The sequence below is a fragment of the Brachycentrus maculatus genome, unplaced genomic scaffold (assembly GCF_059751285.1).
Source record: "Brachycentrus maculatus isolate JH-2025_06_01 unplaced genomic scaffold, ASM5975128v1 h1tg000087l, whole genome shotgun sequence".
NCBI classification, from domain to species: Eukaryota; Metazoa; Arthropoda; class Insecta; order Trichoptera; family Brachycentridae; genus Brachycentrus; species Brachycentrus maculatus.
The window spans coordinates 1,761,468-1,786,523 of record NW_028280841.1 but is presented as its reverse complement, the minus strand read 5'-3'; the positions used below and the strand labels follow the sequence as shown (position 1 = coordinate 1,786,523).

General features: G+C 29.6%; 1 protein-coding gene across 4 annotated transcripts in view; it reads right to left on the bottom strand.

Moving 5' to 3' along the window:
• LOC148310829 (uncharacterized) overlaps positions 1 to 25,056 on the bottom strand; it is a 252,951-nt gene that overhangs the window by 76,919 nt on the left and 150,976 nt on the right. For all 4 annotated transcript variants that reach the window (XM_088257843.1, XM_088257842.1, XM_088257845.1 and 1 more), the window contains exon 5: positions 5,237 to 5,377. In XM_088257843.1, the coding sequence (XP_088113969.1) occupies positions 5,237 to 5,377 (141 nt within the window). The remainder of the gene's footprint in view (positions 1 to 5,236; positions 5,378 to 25,056) is intronic.

Below are 25,056 nucleotides of genomic sequence, written 5' to 3'. Positions count from 1 at the left end.
ATTTGAATAAAATAATACTTTGAACTTCATAAAAATAAATGTAATTGTCATTCTTATAATGAGCTGTATCCGGTTGCACGATGCCAAGGTTTAGCGAAATCAAACAGACAATAATAAATAGCGCATAAAAAAAACACAGGCGTTTTTAAATATAGCACTGTGTCAAAAAAAATGAAAATAACTTTGGAAATTTAAGATGTTGATCAAACGAACATTTAGATTTGAATTGACATGGATTCATACATGATTTGGTACTATCTATTGACATACCATATATACATGTACCAACATTTGTCCATTGATCGGCTCTGCAATGTTTCCAAAGTCCATAGTGGAATATATACAAACATATGCCGTCATATCTAATGGAAATTAAGTCGATGGTATTATCTGATACAAATATATGAAACTATTGTAAACAGAGATCCAAACTGCTTTGAACAACGCAGATACTTTTTTCAAGTATTTGAATAGGTCGCCTGTTTTACAGCGAGTTATGAATAGTATATGATGTAGCTTAGTACCATCTGTTTTATTATGTGGCCCAGTCGTTTTATAACAAAGGTTAGAGCCCGTATACCTATTACATAATAAATGGTCCTGTATGCTCCTACTTCTGATAATACCTCGCGTTTAGTTTTGCTTGCAAGCGATAAAATCAATATTCCTGTGGCTGAAACAGAAACAAGAGCGCTGAAAATATGGCGTTACTCATCCGAACTTACCCCGATCCTGAAACTTTTCTAACTTCCTTCCTCCTCCCCGCCCTCCCAGCCCTCCCCCCACCCTGCGGGCTTGAACTATTAATACGGTTTGTACTCCAGTAGTACGAAGAGCCCGAAGATTGATTACAATGTTTTGAAAGAAACAAATTCCCCGAAAAGGTCTCTGGAGCATTGCCTTAATCTAATACAGTTTAATACTGCTGCTCTAAAGTACTTTTTAGAAGGTTTTCTGGAAACAAAACTCTAAAACCCCCTTTCTCGCGAGCTCGGGGAATTCACTTTTTCGGCTTCCTCTGATTACGATAAGAGAAAACTTGATGATATCTTACCAGGACTTATTTTTAATATTAAAAATAGTTGAAGAATTAAAATGTGGAAGAACATTAAGGAGAGTTGGTTATAAAAACACGATAATTAATTGATATCGGAAGATAACAGACAAGTGACAGATAGACGAGAGTTCTTTTACCATCTCTTTATTTATCTTGGGGTAAACAATAGGGTGAATTCATATGACATCTCAATATATGTAGATAAAGAAGAATATGGAAGTCTGTTTACAGGGCTTATCACGTAAAGTAATCACTTTTCACACTGTAATATTCACTATTCAACCCACGATTGACAGTCACACTACTCAAATTTAATTGAAATTTCAAAGTTTAGTTCTAGTTTTATAGTAAAACTAAAAAAAATTAATAAAATGAATTAAAAGCTATAGGTAAAAAAAAATTGAGCAAAAATTACATTATTTTATCGGCGTGAGACGCTGTTAGCCGATAAAATAATGTAATTTTTGCTCAAAAAATTATATATCAATTTGTTATGAACTTTTTTTCGCCAAGCTTATTCAATATCTCAAAAAAGTAAGACGTAATTAAAAAGTAGATAAAGTAGGAGGAGTGTGGGAAAAATTAAAAATGAGTGAGCATTGTGAATTTAATTCTAATACTGCTAAGGTATACCATAAGTTAGTCATAAAAAGGGTTCATATTGATCAATCATGACATTTTAATTAATATATTGTAATGTTTAAAAAAAAATACACACACATATATATATATATATATATATATATATATATATATATATATATATATATGTATATATTTATATATATATTTATATATATATATATATATATATATATATATATATATATATATATATATATATATATATATATATATATTATATATATACATATATATATATATATATATATATATATATATATATATATATATATATATATATATATATATATATATATATATATATATATATATATATATATATATATATATATATGTATATATTTATATATATATATATATATATATATATATATATATATATATATATATATATATATATATATATATATATATATATATATATATATATGTATATAAATATATATATATATATATATATATATATATATGTATATAAATATATATATATACATATTTATATATGTATATATATATATAAATATATATATATATAAATATATATATATATATATATATATATATATATATATATATATATATATATATATATATATATATTTATAAAACATAAAATTATTTGTGACTTATGTACTACATATATGTCTATCAGAGTAGAATGTTAAATATCTGAGAGCTGTTACATTTTATAAAAACCTTTATTTCTCTTATATAAAAAAAACAATACTCCTGCTTCATCAGCAAATGGGAAAATATACAGAATGGTAACTTTTATCACGCCACTTCAATCATTGATTTTTACGACAAAGATAGTTTGTGAAATTCAAGACATTACTTTAATAATAAATTAATTTAAATACCTACTATTACTTACTGTCTGATGTGAGATTCGAGCAAAGATACTTCGAAATTAAGCGTCATGTGCCCTATTCACTGAGTACACTTATCTTGCTTGAGAGCAGTTAATTTTAACAACACGTTTTTTTCAATATTTGTATATAACCGCTCACTCAAGTCTACCAGTTTACACAAGTACCAGTGCCTTCGTCAGGACAATCGCTATAACAGTATGCAAGAAACACTATCCACCATTTTCATAGCAAAATGCACACGCTTACACCTACACAAAATGTATAGATGTAAAATGTGTAATTCCATAGTGATTTTTAGAGACGGGGTTTTTTTTACTAGTATGTTTATTATATTTATTTCTATATTTCTGCGATGGTTTTTATTCTTAGTTAGTCAAATTATAAAAATGTGTCGTAAAATATTGATACAAAAAAGGGCATTGAAAAACATTTCCGCTATGCCTCTTTCATTAATTGTACATGTATCATAAAAAATAACATAATTTTTAAATATCCAGAATTCTTTCCAATAATCTTTCTATCCTACTTTAAGTGAGATTTATAAGGAAGTATTTTGCAATTATTAATTGCTTCCTCAATATTGAAATAATATAAAATACATGCAACTTAAAATATAACGTTACATTATTCATACGAGGTTTGTAAAGGTTAAATATATAAAATGCTAATGTTTATTTATATACACTTTACAAAGCGTGGGGTGAGGTAGAGGCCTAAACAGCTTAAATAGGACCAAACCCGATACCCAAGTTTCTGCTTCGGTATTATTTATTGGAGATTTGGAAATTTCTAGCAACGACCCCAAACTGTGGGCGAAAAGAGGTACTGGCGCAAAGGGTGAGAGGGTGGATGTTGTTATTCTTGTTGTTGAGATAATTAAAAATTTATTCTGAGTTATGAAATTCGGGAACTCGTTAAATATGTAGCGAATCCCTTATTGGCAATACAAAACAGAAAGGGTGATTACCCGTGACCGAAATATACGTGTATAATAATATAAAGTGTATTGATATTTAATTAAGAGTAAATACATTCTGAATTCACCATAACTTGTAAGAACTTTATTCAGGCTTTGGTTATTAATGTTTAGAAGTTCAATTTAATTCGAGTTTTAATTTATTTATGGCACTACTAGTTTTCAAGATTTGTTTATTACGATATTAAAAAAGCCTGTAAAAAACAGAGTGATCGGAATCAAATCCCCACCCCCGGAATACCACCCTCATTTGAAAAATATGTTATTAAACCTCGCTTAGAAGTCACATGTACTTTGAATCGATGTAAACACGTTTCCCATATTTAACCGAAATATTCCTAGATAAAAATAAGACATCTGGAGTAACATTATTTCTATACTTTTTGTTAGCTTTTGCTAATTCAATATCACTTTGAAAGTCGAGTTTTGTTATTTATTCAAACGATTTTATGTTTTTTTTTTGGCAAAAATGCTTAAAGTAATGTTGAAATATCAATTTAAGACACGTAACGTTTTTAGGTAATTTTATTTTTTTAATAAAAATATATTTTTTTGTCAAAAATTATATTTTTTTTATTTTTTAGACACGTAAAAATAATTATTTTACAATTAATATATTTTCAGTAGAATCTTCAGGCGGTCATTTTGATCGATAAAATAATTATTTTAGTATCTACATTTTAGTCCCATATAATTTATTTGAAAAAAAAGTTTTGTGGAAAATGGCGGGGATTTATATAAAAATCGTTTCCGTATAAAACAGCCAGCAAGAACCGGAAAATGTTTTCCCCAAATCTATTGGAAGAGGTTTTATTTTATGCAAAAAATACGCAACCCGAATTTATTTCCAACAAAAATCCACAAAACACGCGAGTCCTCGAATACTCCGCAATGTTTGCAGCGATTCCATCCTCAATATTGTTAAAAAATAACATGTTGAAAAACATTTTGATTTGAATACTGTGTTTCGTACATTTAGAATTTACTTATATATTTTGGGTTTTCTGCTTAGCTCTAGAAAAACAAGAATTCTCGAAATAAAATTCAATGCAAGAAAATTACTTATTGCATTCTATTTGCAAAGAAACATATTTATTGTTGATAATCTTTTTTCGTAACAAAAATATGTGTTTTTCGTTCACGTGTTTACAAAATGTTGTATTCTCTTTTTGACAACTCAACATCGATGATGAAGAATATAAAGTCTGGGTATTTACAGGGATTACGACCTGTCATACGCACGGTTTAAGTGATTACTTTATACATGTGTAATATGCAAAATTCTACCCATGATTGACAATCACGCTACTGATTTTTTGGAACTTATAATGATGGTTTACTGAAAAATTCTGAGTTCAATTGGGTGTGGATAGAAAACAGTGTGTGTTACAGGCTTAATCTCTTTTTGATGTATACCTTTTGTTACATGGTATAAACAGGATTTGAAGTTTTGGACAAATATCGATTTAGACGAAAAACAAGTCAATCGAAATGTAAATATTCATAGCGCTTCAAACCATTACCTTTTTATAAAAAAATGATTTGTTAAAAATTGTCTAATGAAAATCTCAATTTAGCTAGCTTAGTCTGTTTGATCCTCGAAATCACTTTCCGCCATTTTCCATAAATGATTCCCTATCCACTGCTAGTGTCACAGTGCTCGTGGTATAAATGAAGTGATCCTACCTTGATCTTGTTCACTCTGGCCCAGGCTGTCGGAGGTGTCGGTGAGGAAGGCGTCTGAGGTGAGCGGTGGAGACAGGGCCATCTCTTGGCAAGGCGACGAGTCCAGCAGGTCGAACGTTGCGGTGGCCGTCTCTCCAGAACCTGGAAACAACAACACAACAGTTTAAGTCAAATTCTTAACCATGTTCCTCCTAAAAATGGCTAGGTATGGTTAGGTTAGGTGAAATAAGGTAAGGTTAGGTTAGGTCACACAATGTGCAACACTGCTCAAGTAAAGTAAAATGATTTGTTGTGATGTCTATCAACCTGGTACTTATAATACATTTTTTAATCATTTAAAATAAAATAAATATATTAAACAATAGAACTCACATTTAAAAAAAAAATAATTAAATTGAGTTTTTTTTCCAATAAACTTCCAATGAGAAAAGAAGGCATAATAATTAGACTATTACAAGTCTAAACACAGCTTATAGTAACAGCACTGAGTAACCAAAAAACTAGAGAACTACTATGTGAAATTTCAGATAGAAGTCTTTCAAAATATCAAACATTTTTTTAACTTTTTATCGTTTTACAATATTTAATATTAATTGATCTAAATATGTCTCCGGCTAAATTAATAGTTGAAAAATTGTAGGCAATCCTTTAAAAATCCTTTTTTGTAAGATTATGCATTATACTAATCGGCTTGTACGGGTTCAAGTATTGTATTTACGCTTCATAGAAATAATATGTACAAAATTTCGTGATATTAATTTTTATTTTAGAATTTCGAAAGCTTAGTAACTTGCCATTAGAAAAACACTTAAAATACCAAACTGTCCTGAATATCATTAAAGTTCAATATCTCTAGTTAACGGTCGGGTGTTGGAAGCCATTTAGTGAAGTGGGGTGGGAAGACCCTTCAGTATCCTTAGAAGCCCGAATGGAGCAGTCCACAGGGAACAACAACACTAATAATAATTAATGTAGCCCTCAATAGTAGGTGTTTTCTGAATAAAAGAGGCTTTAGTATTTTTTAAAGAGTTGTGATTTTTTAAAATTCTTTTTTAAACGCTATCCGTCTTTAAATTTTGTATAAGGCACCACATCGTTTTGACATGGTGTAGACTCGATCGTTAATTATATGAAATCAAGAATATCAATGCTGCACTATTTGTTTTGTATGTGGAACATATTTGACGGGATACATAACACGGAAGTGAGGGAGCATAGGGATTGAAAAAAAAATGTAGAATTAAGAAAACATAGGAATGACGGATAAAATCCGAGTAAATTCCGTAAAAAACTTATATGATTAGGCTCAAATTACTTGAAATCAGTTCTAACCCTTCGAAAAAAATTGAAATTTATATTATTTGAAAACTTAATCATGTAAGAAAACTGAAAAATATGTTCAATTTGCGAAAAAAATACTTTTCACATTAATAATTATTTAACTTTTCCTTTTGTGGTGTAGTGATTACAATAAAATACTTGGCTCGGTTCCCGGCAGAAGCATTGTCAACATTATGTATTTATACATTATGGGAAACAATTCAGCCACGACAACCCTATTCTCATAGTCAGGATTCAGTTAATCAAATGTTAAAAATTTTAAATTTAATTTTACAGATTTGAAATAAAGGTACTAAATAAATCCACATACTATATAGTCATCTCAAGGTATTTGATTATTTAACGCTGTAACTTGAGATTAACGCCTGAATTATCGCAAAAGGCATTAATGTTGAAATTCAAATAACTGTTTCGTGAAGAGGATTATTTTCGATCACTATTCAATTTCGCAGATCAAGACCTGCACAGTGTTGATGTCTTAATTGAAAATTTAAGGCGTCTAGGAAAATTTGGTAACTTTGTTTTTAGCAACGTGTTATTCAATATTATTCCTATACACTATGATTATGCAGAGCCAATGTTATTCTTGGCTTTCACGATCCTGGGAACCTTGATAATGTGGAATATGTGGGACATATTATAGCACGGCAATACCAATCTATCCGTGCAAGTTGGATCCGCAAGTTGGACAGCGCAAACAACTTAATCCACACCGTCAATGAAATTAATCAGAATTAATTAAGCTGTGGCACTTTGAACAATAAGATATTCGTATATACATGTATACCATAAATTAGCAAATAGAGTGATATTCTATTCACTTCTTACTACTGATTACTGATTCTACTGATTCTCACTTCTTACTACTTATATATATATATATATATATATATATATATATATATATATATATATATATATATATATATATATATATATATATATATATATATATATGTATATATATATATATATGTGAGTAATTGTTCGTTTGCTTAAATCTCTTAAAACTTTGACAAAACGTTGTATTGGACAAAACGCCTATATTTATATGCCCTTTTCCTTCTTTTCCGTTAAATCAGACTGAGCCTCAGCAACGCGTGGCCAAGAGCAGTTTGTTTAGAAATAAAAAAAGTCCATTTTAATTGGGGATGCTAAAAAACAATTCACCTAGTCTGATTGTGGTTTGCTAACAAGTGTCGCAGACCCCGAGTCAGACGGGAGCTTAAGGTTCGATCTCCACTCCTATTTTCAAAAACAACCCTAATAGGATTGAATTTGAACATATTTTTGTATTAAGATCAAAAACAATACGTTCAAAAAGTATCTATGTATATTTAATTTTGCCGACGTATTGCTAGTCGAGTATTCATTCAGCTGTTCGCACCATTGAGACATTATGAGTGGTCTGAGAATAAGTTATATCAAACACTCCCACTTTCTCTCCACAGAACTACAAATAGATTTCCAATGGTCTGAATAAATGAATTCCCAAGTAGGTCAATTTTATTAATGTCTCAAAAATAGATAGTATTTTAAATATAAATATTCTTTCAAGATATTTTGTCGTCATATTATATTATATGCTATGTAATAGGTCCTTTTCACAATTTTTGTCACTTCTATTATTTTTTTTCAATTTAAAATCAATGTTCTAATCGGTTCTTATTTTTTCAATTTACCTACAGGACGACACTTTCGCACACTACTAAATCCATGAAGTAACAGCCTCCTTCTATAGTTTATTCACAATTTTTCACACCATCGTACTCACAAGTACATACACACCCACTTTTGTGTTAGGAGCTATACGTTTCCTTAAGGTAGTAGTTTTAACACAGGCAAGCTGAGCGCGGAGTGCACAGGACGCGAGGAGGCAACGACTGTGACGTCATATTTCAAACCACCCAACGACGAATCGTTTCGTATTTCATTAGAGATATTATTATTGAAAATTTTAGCTTTATTCGCTAAAAATTATACTCAATAAAATAATAACCCAACTTCATTGACTGCTTTTCATAAATTTTGAAATATATATATTTTTTATACAATTTGAAAATGCATGTAAAATGCGAAATGTTTGTCACAAAAATAAATTAACCCGGATCATATTATCGCGTTTTATTTTATTTCTAGAAATGTGGTCATAATTTCTTTAATGATAAAGCTAAACGCATTTAAAATATTTGTTTTTATTAACCGTTATTCTTTTTGTTTGTTTTTTTTTGGTATTTTTTTGTAAATAAAAGTAAGGCTTTACACTGGCGGAACCATCTTCTTACTGGATGACTGCCAAATATGTATTTTATATTTTACTTTTTCATAATTAGTCTCTAAATAAACCCATCAAGAAATATCCTAGATATTGGAATTTTACTTAAGTTTTACTAAAAAAATGATTGTCAGAAGTAAAAGCGATGGTATTCAAAATACAAAAATAAATTGGTAGGTATAACGTATTCAATCTGTAAGTTTGGTATAAGACCGACATTTGAGCCTTGGTGAATACCTTACACGTTCCACGCGAACACAAGCACAAACATTAATCAATATCCCAGCCTATATTAGTGTTTGCCTAATTATTATTGAATAATAATTCTTAATTAGCCCGAATACGCTCGTATGTTGCCGCGATAAGATATTACATAGCACATTACCATCTGATGTTTCAATTATTAACTATTATTGTTTAATTTAACACTTACCCACCCTCCTCCATCCCTTATATAAAGCATCCCCTCCTCAACTCCGGGTTCAACCCTAAATTCCTAGCAAAGTCGAAGTTTCTGGAACTTGTAATTATATTTACATACATCTTGCAATCTGTTCGTGGAACTTTAGACACCATCGCTTTTGAAATGAAGTTATACTCGCTTCTTATTGAAGTACTCCAATTTTTAATAAATGATAAAAAAAAAACTTTCACTCTGTGTGAAATGTTTAACCTTTCTTCAAAATTATTAAAAATTTAAGATCTCAATTGACTGATTTTAATTTTAACCAATCAGGACACCACTTGTATTTCCAAAAATAAATTAGAACATAAGACAAACCTAATTCAAATGATTCTGGCTGAAATTACGATACAACAGTTTATCAACCTACTAAAAACCTTCATGATTTATTAAAATAAAAAATAAAATCAAAATATTAAATAAGTTCTCAATTCTACTTTAAATTTTCATACTATTTTCTCATCGAATCAAATCTTATTGAATGACTAAAACGAGCATTTTCGATTTAAAAAATCCCATAGCCAGCCGTGCCTATTTTTTTTATTAAAGAAATAGAATTTTCCATTAAATTAATATGGATTTTCCAAACATTCTTTATTTTTATTCCATAATCCTTTGTTTTTTTTAACAATAACGAAAATTATTTTTCTGACAAAAATGTCTCTTTAGCCATTTAAACTTTTTATTTTAATTTTAATTTTTTTTAAATAATGGTAATTTTTCATTAAACATGATTTAATATGAGTTTTTGTCTACAAATGAAATATTTATTCAGATTTGATAATAAAATATGAATACAGCTTCATTTTGCATGAAATTAATATCTTGTTCTCATTTATATTCCGTCAAACTGAATTTTGTGGGTTTTCCAGAGCACCGGGAGGGATTCGGGGATGGAAGCTAAGTTCTTACTTCACAGGGGGATGTATTCGAAGAATAAAGAACACGAAATTCTGATTTATTACATAATTTTTTAATTAGATTTACTTTACCAATTTTTAAATGTACTTTAAGGAAAATTGTTGTCTTGAGCTAATATTACCCGGAGACAAAAATTGAAGCATAATATTTTAACCTAAGCTATCCGAGATAACATCTTACCACTAAGCCAAGCATTTTATTAATTATATTGAGAAATTAATCATACTCTATCGATCGTAATTATTTAAAGACCTTCATTGTAATTTGAGCGAATTCCCTGTAAATTAAAATGTAAAACTTTCTCATTATTGTTTTGAATTATGAATTTGTTGAACACAAAATATTGTTTTACTTACAAAATAACTTAAAATCGCACATATTTCTTTTTGTACCTTTATTATAAAGTTGACAGTTTTTGAAGCAAACAGCTTATATTGAAACCGGTTGAAATTATAATTAAACTATGAGATATAAAGTGCTTTTAAGCAAAATTATTTTGTAATTCATTCAATGGAAAATCACCAAGTTAGCTTTTGATATATTGGTAATATAAAATATTGTTACTAAAATGATATTTTTTAAATTTGTTGTTCCTGATTCTATATTTTTTCTGTCAGTAAAATGAAGTGATTAAATTAATTTTTTTTACAATACCTCCAAATTGAGTAGTTTTTATTTCCTTATTTATTTTTTAACAAAATTTTTAATAGTATTAGTATATAACCACTCACCGAGTGTGAGTGAGTGGTTATTTACTAATATTATTAAACTTTAGTAAAAATGACTAACCACAAAGTAAATGCTTTAAACATCAATAATATTGAGAATATTAGTATTTATATGGTACACCTTTTGAATAATAGTGTGAGTACGTAATTTTGTGCATAGAGTAATCACGCATGACTTTTTCACTGAAAAAATACTTTATCACATACTTATATGGTTTACTGATACATGCGTATTGTAGTCAAACATTTTAATTACTTCACTTCGAAGGGCAACAAATATCTACTTTTTTCATCACAATTTCTATGATATGGTGCATACGATACGACAACGTTAACTTGAATTTTAATTTAATGAAAGGTTAGTGATCAGTCTTATCTTTCATAATCTTAGGATCAAGAAATGAAATATGAGTGTATTTGGTAGGATACAGAAGAGACAAATAAAAACGCTCAAATTGAAGATATTCACTGCAAAACAGAAATGAAATGGAAGGGAAATAGTATAATGAAAAAAGAGAATACCAGCAATGCCTAGGCTACTCGATGTTGCATACCTATACCAAAATAAAATTTGTTGAGTCTTTCGGCGCAAAAGCGATTTCAAGGGCTTTTATTTTTTTTTATTAATATTAAAAAATGAATACATACAATACTAAAATGCAGTAATTAAATACTTCACAGATTGTATTATATTTCTTTTAAATTATAAATGAGCTTATTTAATTTAAAACGCTTTTCAATTTCAACGGTAAAAGAGGAGATATTTGAGAAAACCAATTAAAATTTCTTTTAATAGCCTTAAATCTGAAATTTCAGACGATTTCACCAATTTTCAATTAAGTATTGCTTAGCGGTAATCATTTTAAGACATTCAAAATAAAACGAAATGAATTCATAATGAAAAATAATGTACCTTGCTAATATTTTTATATTGCTATATATAGTACATTGCTAATATTTTTTTAATATGAACTTTATTTACACTACACATTCTTTATGTAAGAAAATATTTTGATAGTTTATGAAGAGACATTCATATGACTTAATATCCTAATAGCGGCTTATATCTTGATTAATTATTACTACGCTTAAACATATGTATATCTTTCTCAAACTTGATTATTGTACTCATATAGATAGCGTTAAATAAGTTGCTCATATGGATCTAACGAGCATGCTTGGAATTAATTACCAATGATAACTAAATAAAGAGACTTTAATGAGGTATGTTACATTGAAATACAAATAACTTATAAACGGAATTGAAATTTCAGCTACATTCAAAATGGTGTGTTGTGGTTTTACAAAGCGTTACATGGTTTTTTGTGAATTTCTCAATATCTCCTTGGATTGATAATTAGACTTTTGTAACTGACGTAAAAACCTCATATTGTAGTTATAATTACGTATTGAATACAAAACACGTTCGCAAATCTGATAATCAATTTTTCAATCCAAGAGAGAAACAAAATCATGAAAAACGGAAGATAAGTGTGTGATATCATGGATTTATAAAACTTGTGATAATTTATGATATATTAGTAAATAACATTTTTAATTTACATAACTTTTTCATAATCTCTAAGAGAGCAGAGCAAAATAGGCAATAAGTAATATGTTTGACAAAGATACGACTTAGTTGATATTTAATTCCTTGTTGGTGAAATCTAGCTCAGTTCTCTAATAACCTCTGAGCTACAATTTTCTATTCATAACAACTTCATTGAAAATAATTTAATTTAATTTCTGAAGTTTTCGCTTGCTGAGGAAATCTAATAAAAGAAAATGTTTTTTTTTTAAATAAAAAATATGTGTAAGTAAAAATATTTCTGTTCGACTCATTTAACACTGATAATTATTAAAATTTCCAACCGCTAATATTTTATTTAGTTTAAATTCACTGTACTTCTTAAATTGTGTAAAAATCAATCACGAATTTGAATAAAAAAGTCAACAACATTTTATTCCATACAGCTTTTTGTGATTCTTGCTCTTTATTAAACATCTATGATGGAAGTTTTAGAATCAACCAACGTATATAAATATATGTACAATACTTTATATTTCAGCTGATTTATTTACAAGAATAACATATTTTTCATATTAATATTCTGAAGAAGTTAATTTTGATAATAGTTAAAGCGTGAAATAAAATTTATGAATTCCATATTTATGAATCATTCAAAATGGCTATGGTAATTTGATGTTCTAATATAAGTATTTTAAAATTCTAAATGTAGATAATTCTCGATAATATACATATTTATGAGTACCATTGCGAATGCTTAGAAGTAGGTACTTATGATTGAAAATTTACTAATACTAATGGATGAATTTCGAGAATATTTATAAGTACTTATGGTTGAATATAATAATGATAGAAGGGAAATAACTTAGTGACTGCGTATGTAATAGGCCCGTAATTTTTTTAACGTTATTTACTCATAATATGGTTAGTAACATATATTTTTCATTTGATCCAAAATTGTTTTATTGTGGTATATCACAAATTCAACAACAATGGAATGAAAGAAAAAGTACTTACGTTAATTAAATGGAATATAAAGATAAGAAAACAGAGAGAGAAAATGTTTCGAGATGAAGAGAATTCGTTGAAATTTCTTATACAGAAAATATAATTTCCTTAAAAGAATAGGTATTCCCTGCGGTCTTTCAATTTTATCTCAATTAGATAATTACCTAGTAATGTGCCATATTTGGACTAGTTAAATTAATTAATCCCAAGGCGAGTGTAAGATGGATTGTGAAATAATAGGTCATATAAAAAGTATTTGCGGTTTTTTGACACTAGATGATGTTGATGCCGATAAATCAGGCAACACTCACCAATTCTTTTAAATGAACATGTGCCTCAAAGGGGACATTTTAGTCTTTATTTTTCTATAAATTGTTTTCCAATTTTTTGCTTTTGTAAAAAGTTATTTTTATTTAAAAATGAATAAAATATCTGAAAAATACGCTATGTGATGCATTTTTACTATAAAAAAGTTGTACGATTAGAATGTTTTGAGTAAATGAAGGACCCGAGAGTTGTTCGTTTGATCACATTCCTGAAATTTCAATGTCAAGATGCATCTCCCTCTGGTCGGCTAGATAGAAAAAGTCGATAAAATTTTGAAACTGGTGGAGCAAGACTAACATGCAAGCTGTCAAGAAATAGCGGAGACACTAAACATCAACCACATTTTTAAATCATTTAAAAAGAGCAAGCTACAAAAAGAAGGGGAATGTTTGGGTACCAGATGAATTAACGTAAAGAAATTGTATATACCGAGTTACCATTAGTGAAATGCTGCTGAAACGCAATGAAATCGAACAATTTTTTAACATTTGTTGGGATGCTTTGAACTTGTGGAATGAAAGAGTGAAAAAAAAACGGTAGAACGAGTAACCTGGTAATGTAGTTGGAAGCAGTGAACGAAAAAGGTTTATTATGATCAAGTTCACAATAAAATGTTTGACGGGTACGTATGAGGAAATGCGTGAATGTGAAAGAAGCGAACAATGTATGCAAATACAGAGTGATGTGATCTAGAGGTGGGCAGGATCCGTCATTCAGAAGATCTGCAGCTGAGGATCTGTTTTGCCCAAGTGATCCGATCATTAAAACCGGATCAATTTAACGATGGATCTTTTCAAGTGTTCTGTTATTTGATCATTCCGTTGACTGAAAAAAAGCTCGTCGGTCAAAAACGCATCGGCAGGAGAAGAATTATTTAAAGTTACAAATCCTATTGAATTTGGTCGAGAATTTTAACTGTCTTGAAATGTGTTTCATCTTTTTATTTAACGATTTATTTTTTATAAAAAAGCAGTACACATATTATTATTTAGCACCACCTTTATCATTCATCATTCACTTTGTATAATACCACTTGACCTGATGATGGAATGGTTATTCCGTAGCCAGTATTCATAAAGGAGTGTTATTAAGATGTATTACAAAAAGTGAACGATGAATGATAAGTTGAGTATTATATTACCATACCACAAAGTTAACAATGTTTTTAATGCACGAGTAAAAATATATTTTAACCCCAGCCACAATTTTCATCGATGACTTTATAAGGGTCGATAAGAATTCTGAATAAATGAATTAGTAAAGCAATGAATAGATGAATCAATTAGCCAGTAATGATTTCAACTAATTATCCAACTAAATTATATTGTTTACATACACGCAGGCCATGGGATCTTTTTTTGTATTTATATATTGTTCATATTTTTTTGTATTTGAATTTATGTCATGTTTGTGTAATGCAAAAGAATTTAAGATAAAGAAAAAAAATCGTTCATCAGAACCTTTTAAATCATCAGTTTTTTTTATGTATATTTGAAAGGAACTAATAAATTTCTTCGTGAACAAGATCAATATATCTGAACGGATCATCTAGATCTGGTTTTCACGAACAACCCACTTCTAGTGCGGCCTGTCATCCCAGTGCGATGTGATGGTTGGTAAGTTAAATAAGTTAAGTTATGATAATTTGCATAGTATTTATCGTATTTAAGTATAAAAACTAGATTTTACTCTTCATATTTTTGTCTTGTATTTATCATTTTATAAAGCGATGTAAATAAGGCGGATGAAGGTAAATAAGTGCCCACACTTTTGCAAATGGCTCGACATAATATTGACCGTAAAACATTTTTACAGTACCTAGTAACATCACTTCTGCCGGCATAATATGGTAAGTGTATCGGCTAAATAAACATGCTAATATTTCTCTGGAATATTTTCCATCTACGTGTTTGCTATATGGAAAACATTTTTCATACTACGCAAGCATCGTACACGGTACCATAAAAATCTCAAATCGTATAATTACATTTTATGTATTTGCTGTATGCGTGTTTAAAATCTGTAAACGACCGGGATTTGTAAAGAGCCTTCTACTTAATATTTTATTTTTATTGGAAATAAAACGTAAAATAGTTTTGAAAGACAATGGTATGCGCATGTGAGGAAAATGGTACCATTGCACTTTAAGGTAGATGACTCCCCGGTAGACTTCTAAAGAGATGGATCGACAGCCGGAAATCGATATTGCAGGAGGCTAATCCCTCTTAAAACAGGCCACAAAGCATACACCAAGAAGAAGAAGAAGAAGAAGGCTCTTGCCTGTATGGTAGTGTCCACCGCTCTCTGTACAAAGTAATCATTTTATATGTACTATACAATACATTGGTTCGATGTCATTTACTGTTTTTATGAGTGGAAAATGAGGCAGTGTTTTCTTTCTTGCCTTTTGCATCGCAGTACCATAGCCTTGTAATTGGTTATCCCAGTAATTCTTGTGATAGTCCGGAAATATTAGAATCATTTTAATCACGCTTCCCATCTCTGGCTAACGGCACGTACTGCTGCCTTTTGACAGCTTCGTCAACATCATTTATATTTTATATTCTTTCATTTAAATAGTTATTTTGCATATTAAAAGCATGCATGATAAGGAGAGAATATTATTTCAAAGCTCTATTATTAACTAGGGCTGTGAAAACAATATCAATATCACCATAATAATGTTTTGACAATATCTTGGTAGGTGCTTTATAGCTTATACATTATTTTAACATTACAAAATATTTTTCTGCAAAAATGGATTATATGTATGGGGGAAATATAATACAAATTGATTTCATATCAAATGAGATTATTAGCTACAAACTATTAAGTATTCACTAAAATAAACAATACCCAAGTAAAGTTAAATTTCTAAAGTAAACAAAATGTTTTTTAAATAGTTTCTTAGTCTCTCTTTTCTAATCAATATTGAAAATAGTATATTACATGTAACGCATTTCTACTTGAAAGATTTTTGTGAGCATCTCAGTAACTCGTTGGAAAATATTAATTACTCTCCCTTTACTCTCAAAACATAGATTCTTCCTTTTTTTAACTTCGAGGACATTTCCAATTATTTATTACCCACGTTTTTTTATGTGACGGTGTAGTCGAGTACTACCTGCACATCTGTCAAGTACATTGGGCGCACGTTCCAGAGATAAAATACAAATTCCAACGCTGTTATTTGTAGCCTTGCAGTTTCATAAATAACAAAAAATCTACATGATTTGATATGAAATGAGAGATATCGACGTGAACCGACCGCTTTTAACTTTAGATATAAAAATATGAATGGTATAATAATTTCGAGGAGCTTGTATTTTTGGAGTCGTAAACGAGTTAATATTTTATTTTTTTGATACAAATAATTGAAATAAGACTCGTCATAGGAAGAACCAAATTGAACTATTAGATAAAGTGCATTTTGATGGATTATGACATATTTCGAAATTGAATTTAATAGTTATGATATTACTTAGATTGTGGAATATAATTGCATCATTATACAAATGTATAACAACAATTAAACAAAGTAAATCCTATATGAAAATAATAATAAATATAATAAAACCCTTATCCGCACCCCAATGGTGCATAGGGCACTGCGTCGTATAAACGCAGTGTCATCTTGATGGTTTACACATGAAGGAAAGGTGATCAGCCCTCCGCTTCAGGTACCAGTCCAGGGTAATATTGAATAAATATGACAGTGAAAAAATCACTTATATTTATTTTACCCCCCTTGGGAATCGAACCCGGGACCTCCAGAACGGTAGCCGAGCGTGCTGACCATTACACTACGGAGGCGGATATGAAAATAACTAATAGTTAATACCTTTGCTTCTTAAAATATGTACCTATTATGTGACACATATTTCAAGGCATTCAACATCATAATCTAGTACCATATTACCAAAAAGTGACAGCTGTTTTTTTAATTAATAAATATCCCATTTCGTTAAGGCAACGTATGCATAAAATGAAAAAAAAGCTTATTAAAAACTACGTTTGTGAAAAAAATATTACAATTTAATTGAAAATTAATCAGATTCATGATATTATTCCGCATTTTTAAAATTTTTTCAGCATTTACTTTGTGTTAAGACATGAAATTATTAAAGAAAACACATGTTTTTTTACCACTTAAGTTTATTTTAAAACGACTTGTTTCGGAAGCTAAACTTCCATCTTAGTTTACATTTAGACCTGAAGATGGAAGTTTAGCTTCCGAAACTAGTCGTCATAAAATAAACTTAAGTGTTTTCTTTCATAATATTATTTCGTTGCTCTCATAACTTTCTTCTTACCCCTATCTGCACCCAATGGTGTATAGGGTACTGCATTACAAAGAGTCAGTGTTATCTTGATCGTTAAATATATGAAGGAAAGATGATACCGCAATCCAAGGTAGTATTGAAAAAAAGGTGATAAATCACTCATGTAAAAATTAAATCCGGGACCTCGAGCACGGTATTCAAACATTGACATTCTTTACCATACCGATATTATAATAAATAATAATATGGTAAGTTACACATATTTTTGGAATTCAATATATTTTAGAAACTGTTCATTATGTATTAGAAAAATTGCTGAAAATATTAAGTTTATACGTATAATTTTTTCATTATGAAAAAAAGAATTTAAAAAATATTTTTTGGTAGGTAGGTAATACAAAATGAGTAACCCAATTATAATAAATTGTTATGACAGTAATTTTTTAAAATTATTGGCGTATAAAATTCTTGTTTTTTGCCAAGTTTTATTCGCTTTAAATGCTAGGATAGATTTTGCAGGGTTCGGAACTAATTCACGGACAAGTAGAAATATTTGGATTATCTACTACCGCGGTAGTAACTACCCTTCCATGTTGTAGGTAAGGCGGGGAAGGGGGGGGGGTCGTCTGTTTTTTCCTGGACGAGAAATTGTTATATGTCCTGGACCCTCCAAGGAGACTCATATTTCAAAACGCGATAACGTTTTAGGGGAAATAACCTGCTGTGACCGCATTCATTAGGCGCTGCAGGGCCAAACTGAACAAACTGTGTCCATTAGGGCCGCACTGATCTTGGAAAGTGCTATCGAAAATTAATATTACCCCTTTTGTCTATGTTCCCACTCATAAAAAAAACAACTCCTACCCCCTCTTCATCCTTCAACATCCCAAGGCCACAACTCTAAAATTAAGACTTAGTTTCACATACGGTACATTCGTTTGAAAATGCCATAACAAGGCGAAACAATTGTCACGATATTATTTTTTTGTGTTTTTTTAACAACAAAATACGACTTCAAAAAGCTATGTTTGATTTAACAATGAATATATAAATTCACATACTGTGTTTGAGAATGATGCGGAATGCATTGAAACACATGTCATGATTGATTTTAAGAAAAAGTCGTATTAACTAGGTAAAACTAAAATTAAAAATTAATATTACGTTAGAAATCTCCACATTGCTTAGTAAAAAAGTAATTTTGATTTAAAGTATTCAGTTTTCAAGCAATATAAAACATAATTTCTATTGAATTCATTGTCATATGATGAAATTTTCATTATTTTATATATAACATTTCATATTGTCAGTAAAGGTTTTTTATATGAATCACAAAAGAAATAATCACCCATTTTTATTTGTTTTCCGGTTTCAATTTCGAAGAATTTATCCCTATTTTTACGACCAGGCTACCCTTTTTACCTAGCACACTCATTCCTCGACTCTCTCAAAGGTTAATAATAAAATAATGTCTGTTCATAATACTTTTGAGATAAAATTTATACATTTAAAAAAAGACACATCAACTTATTTTGTTTGTTTTTAATTTTAAACGATTTTCTACTTCCTAATAAGTGCTTAAGTCATAAAATAAACAACAAAATAACTTTTCAAAAAATAAAATATATAAATGTTAGCTGCGTCGGGGTTTAATGATAAATCAGGATCTGTCACTATGTATATGAAATCATACAAATAAAATTTATTATTGCACATTTGTAGACTTTGCATAAACAAACTGATTTCAAATTTAATTTGTTTTCCACTCTATAGGGCTGAAAATTGAAATTATCAATTGTATATCTTCAGCAAAAAGTTTATCAGAAATTACTAGATCTCCCGTATAATTTTATATCCATAGACATGTTTAGTCTCTGCGATCTTACTTCTCGAGAAGATTAGTTTGATCTAGAAACAGAACTGCAAGTTTGGAATCATAACCGTTTACATGTGCATAGTATGCAAGTAGGTCATAGGAAGAACCAAATTGAACTATTAGATAAGTGCATTTTGATAGACTATGAAATATTTAGATATTGAACATAATAGTTTTGATATTAACTTAGATTAAAGAATTTAATTGCATCAGTATACAAATAAACACATACACAACAAAAATAAAACGTAATAATTAATTATTTCATATGTGTTTATTTTTAACCAATGTTTTCACAGAAAACTTGTTTCCTTTTATTTAAATATATTTTTGGACTTTTAATATAACTTTTGCTAACCAGTTATTGTGGATGAAGCTGTTTGTAAGTTTAGTAATTTTTAGTTATTTTTAGTAATTTAGTTGTTATAAGATACGTATAATAATTTAATAAGATAATTAAATATTTAAAACAGTAAATTTTACAGTTAAATTAAATGAATTTGTAATTGCATTCAATTAGAGGTTCCATAGCAAAAAACACTAATTATATCTTAAGATACGCGTAAAACAAAAACAGTTAAAGGATACGAGAACTAGTTGACTCTCAGAGATATCTTAATATGAAAGCTTTTTGGCAATAGATCACAGCTATAATCCTTATACTGAAAAGCTTGCGAAATAGAAATATTGTAAATTGCTCACTCCGGATCTTACTTCGTTTACCTTTGCGCAGAAAATTTATTATGAACATAATTAGAGTCTCCAATTTATTGTAACCTAAATCTCTCCTTCTCCTCATAATATCTGGCCGCAATTAACCACCGATTAACTAGCACAGATAATTGTGAAACTTTCCTCTGGAATACGATGTAGCTTCCCTGAATAATAATATGTCCAACTTATTACCAGAAATGAATCATGCTTACGCCCAACGCCGTAACTAACGGTTCATCCAAATATATTATTATTAATATGAATCATTACACAATTTATAATTCCGCCGAATCAATTATTTTTTGTGATAGCTATTTTACATTACAAGGGCATTATCAAACATTCGAAAAATCAACTGCATATATTCTAGTTCAAATTTATAAAAAAATGCAAAAAAATAAAACTCTTATTATATACTGAGGCACACTTCTAAGACAGCGTCTTTTTCTGAAGATTGCGAAGTAATATAACTGTGTAACTTATTAATCTACTAAAACGCAGTATCTCCGTAGAAGTAAGGAGAAAGGATAATTCGCTGAACTCCACTATTTTAGTAAACTTTTCCAGATCTATACATCTCCTCATACCTGCACACGTATTCTGACTTCTGACCTGTCTTATTTTAAGGATTTTGAGTACTTAATCATACCATGTCATTCTCGGTGTTCCACAGTGACGACTTCAAACCCGTTAAACCGTTCAATCACAATTAAATCGCTCTACATGTTCAAAGTATCATAATTTTACTCTTCTTTAAGATATTGATTATGCTTTTCTTAGCCCAGCGTTCTTTCCGTATTTTACTTGTATTATAATAAAAATTATTGCAACAGCGAGTTGTAGCAAGAAATTTCATTCATAAGAAAAAATCATAACGAGAGGCAAATAAATGAAGTACGTGATGCATTTTTTTTTAATTTGTCGTCACCACGTTTTGCGGGAGCACTGTGTAGATATGCAACATTAGTACGTGATTCAAACATTACCAACGTAGCTAAAGCTTAGTTAAGGGCAGTTCAGACTCCTGACTGGAGGACGTGCCACGAAGTACGTGATACATTCTCTGCGCTTTGTTATCTTTGAACTCAGTTAAGCTTATGCAACTACTGAGATTGAGTTCAGAGCCAGCCATAATATTGATGGCAGCTTTAACGAAGAAAATTGATATATTGACTATTGGAGTCAAATTACTTTATCACTTTATGGTATTATATATGAAGCACATATATTTGAATAATCCAAAATTATTACTATATCTTAAGGTTTTTTTATAGGAAAATAAAAACCATTTATATTTTTAGTGCATTTTAAATACTTAAAAAAAAATATTACTATAAGTTGTGAATATGTAAATTTATTATAAATGCATTTTTCCTTTTGAGGAAATTATACTTAAGCTGTGTCCTTAAGCAACCTTGCACAAATACAGATATGCAACCCCAAGAGGATTTTCTACATTTAACTGTTCTTATACGATTTTCTTTCCTACTTAGCAGTAAAATTCTTTTGATTTTACGTTGCATGCATAATGTAAAATTCATTCACTATTACATACGAGTATACTTAAGAATTTGAGGTATCAAAATGATGTTTATCTCATTGTCAATCTTGAAACCACTTATCAGCAAATATTTATATCGTCTGGTATATCCGGTTTTAAAATTATCTTTTTCATAACAATTTAATTAATTAATTTGTAATTTTTTCTACAAACTTGAGCTTTGATCTTATACCCATTTCTACCTTCCATGCTTTTACCAGTTTGCTACTCTATACAATTTCAAACATAGAACGGTAGATGTAGATTCTTGTTTTACTTATAACATTTACTTTACATATGTATGTACATACCTACATATAAATACTAGTGTGTACATTTTCAAACACCGTAAAATGATGCGGAATGCATTTAAACAGCATCGATTTAAAGTAAAACTTAATTAAAAATAGATAGATATTACCACCAAGTGCCTGTCAATTCAATTAATGGAGTTATTTGATTATTTTAATGATAATTTATTTTATAAATGATATATATTGCATTGAAATGTGAAATGTGTATATGAAATGTGGCTGGCGGAAAAAAAATACTGTGAAAGGTATCTATTTTATGGTTAACAGAAATAATGGGTTAGTAAACATCGCTTCAAAGTTTTTATCAGTCTTCTTGCTATGTTAAACAAAGTACACAGCAAAGGAAACATTAAATAGCTGTGAAATAACCTTTACATTAGGAGATCCTCAACATAAAACAAAGCTTGTTGAAATAACGCGAGTATTTGTCTCAAATTGGAACCAATTTAAAGAGACTCAATTTTTTACACTTTTTTTAAGAACCCAGTCTTTGTTCTAGACATGTGAATTTCAATTTAGTCAAATCAAAACATTGATGCATCACTTGTATCTTAGCCTCATTTAGTTAATGTCATAATATTGTGTAGGAAATAACAGAAGGTCAGGGCAAATATAGTAACAACAAAAAACTCTGAATGAAACTGAATTTGCCTTTAAAAAAATTCAGACAAACAATTACAACAAAAGTATTAATTTACTCTTAATCTACCTCTAGAGTTAAGTTTATAGTCTATGCACACACCCATCACAAATCCGTCAAAAAGTAGGGTTATGAATCTCTCATAAAGTAAGATAATAATTTGTCGAATATTTCTAGATTTTGTCGGGATTTTAACTATTTAAACGTCATCCATTGATGACAGATTACAGTTGAATGATTTATCGGTTAGTAAAATGTTTTAACGACTGAACAAACGATGTATTAAAATGTCATTAATATCTTACTATTCGAGATATCCCTTATATTATTATTTTCAAAAGTCTTTAAACGTGGAGGAACTAAATGACTAAAATAAAAACTTATAGTAGAGAATTTCGTTATACGGGTTGGCTACCCTCTTATAAAATTTCGCGTTTACCCCAATTCCCGGTTTTATTTTTTCGGGTGCGAATCCTTTATTTGCCCTCAAACGAGCTGCCCAATAATACTAGAGCGAGAGAAGTGAGTGTTCGCGTCTGCCTTGATTAAACACACCCCATTCTTCCTGAAGGAGTTGCGGGAAACGGAAAATTGTCGTTACCCCACTTTACCCGCACTAACACTTCAGCTGGCATTACCTTCGGGTTAAGTTTAAATAAATAGAAGGGATATGAAGACATATTACGATTTGTGTTAACTCACTTACTCGGAATACGAACATTCCTTCGGGTTTATATTTGAGAATGTTTGAAGAGTCTTATCATTAAACCCCATACTGCATTTTCTTACGTATTTCTTACAAATGGGGTGATCCGAATAAAATAGATTCACTTCCATAAAAATAAGATCTAACTTCCATTAAATGATTCATCAGTCACTTTGTGGTAATAATATCTATCCATTTTTAATTTATCCTTTATTTTGCAAATACCACTTTTTCCTAAAATATGTTATGACACGATCAATTCCGCATAATTTTTAAACATCGCATCTAAACACGTGTCATAATAGATTATCAGAAATAGTGATAAGTCAAATTGAAATCAAAAGAGATATCTATCATAAAAATAATTGTAGTTTTATCAATTTTTAGTTTTGCAATTTATATCACTCTCCTTAAATAATGTTTACATTTAACATCATTAAAGAATCGACGTTTATTTTGAGTTGTGATAATTAACAACAAATATTATGTGACAATTTATTAGATGGTAGATGTTTCTCAACAAAATTTCGTTGAAGTATTTAATGTCGCAATGGTCAGTCCGCCTCCGTAGTGTAATGGTCAGCACGCTCGGCTACCGTTCTGGAGGTCCCGGGTTCGATTCCCAAGGGGGGTAAAATAAATATAAGTAATTTTTTCACTGTAATATTTATTCAAAATTACCATGGACTGGAACCTGAAGCGGAGGGCTGATCACCTTTCCTTTATGTATAAACGATCAAGATAACACTGTGTATATATGACACAGTGCCCTATGCACCATTGGGGTGCGGATAAGGGTTTTATTATTATTATTATTTAATGTCGTTGTAGTGTTTCATCAAAAGTTAAGAGTTTATGATTATTAAACAAATTATTTTTTATGTGGAATGATATTCTTTCTTAACTGAGCACCTGATATTATTGAAAGCGCAGACGAGTTTTCCAAGTAACGCGGTATGTCTTAAATGTGAAATAAACTAAATCAAATTGAAAATTGACTTATCTCTAGCTCCTCCAAGGATAGTGTCGCAAGTTCATACATTCCGATAACTGAATGCATCTAGTTAAATACAAAGACGATAGTTTAAGTCCATTTCGTATTCACGCTCCCATTTGACAACTGGAATTTAATTGTGAGGATGTAAACGTCGACTGG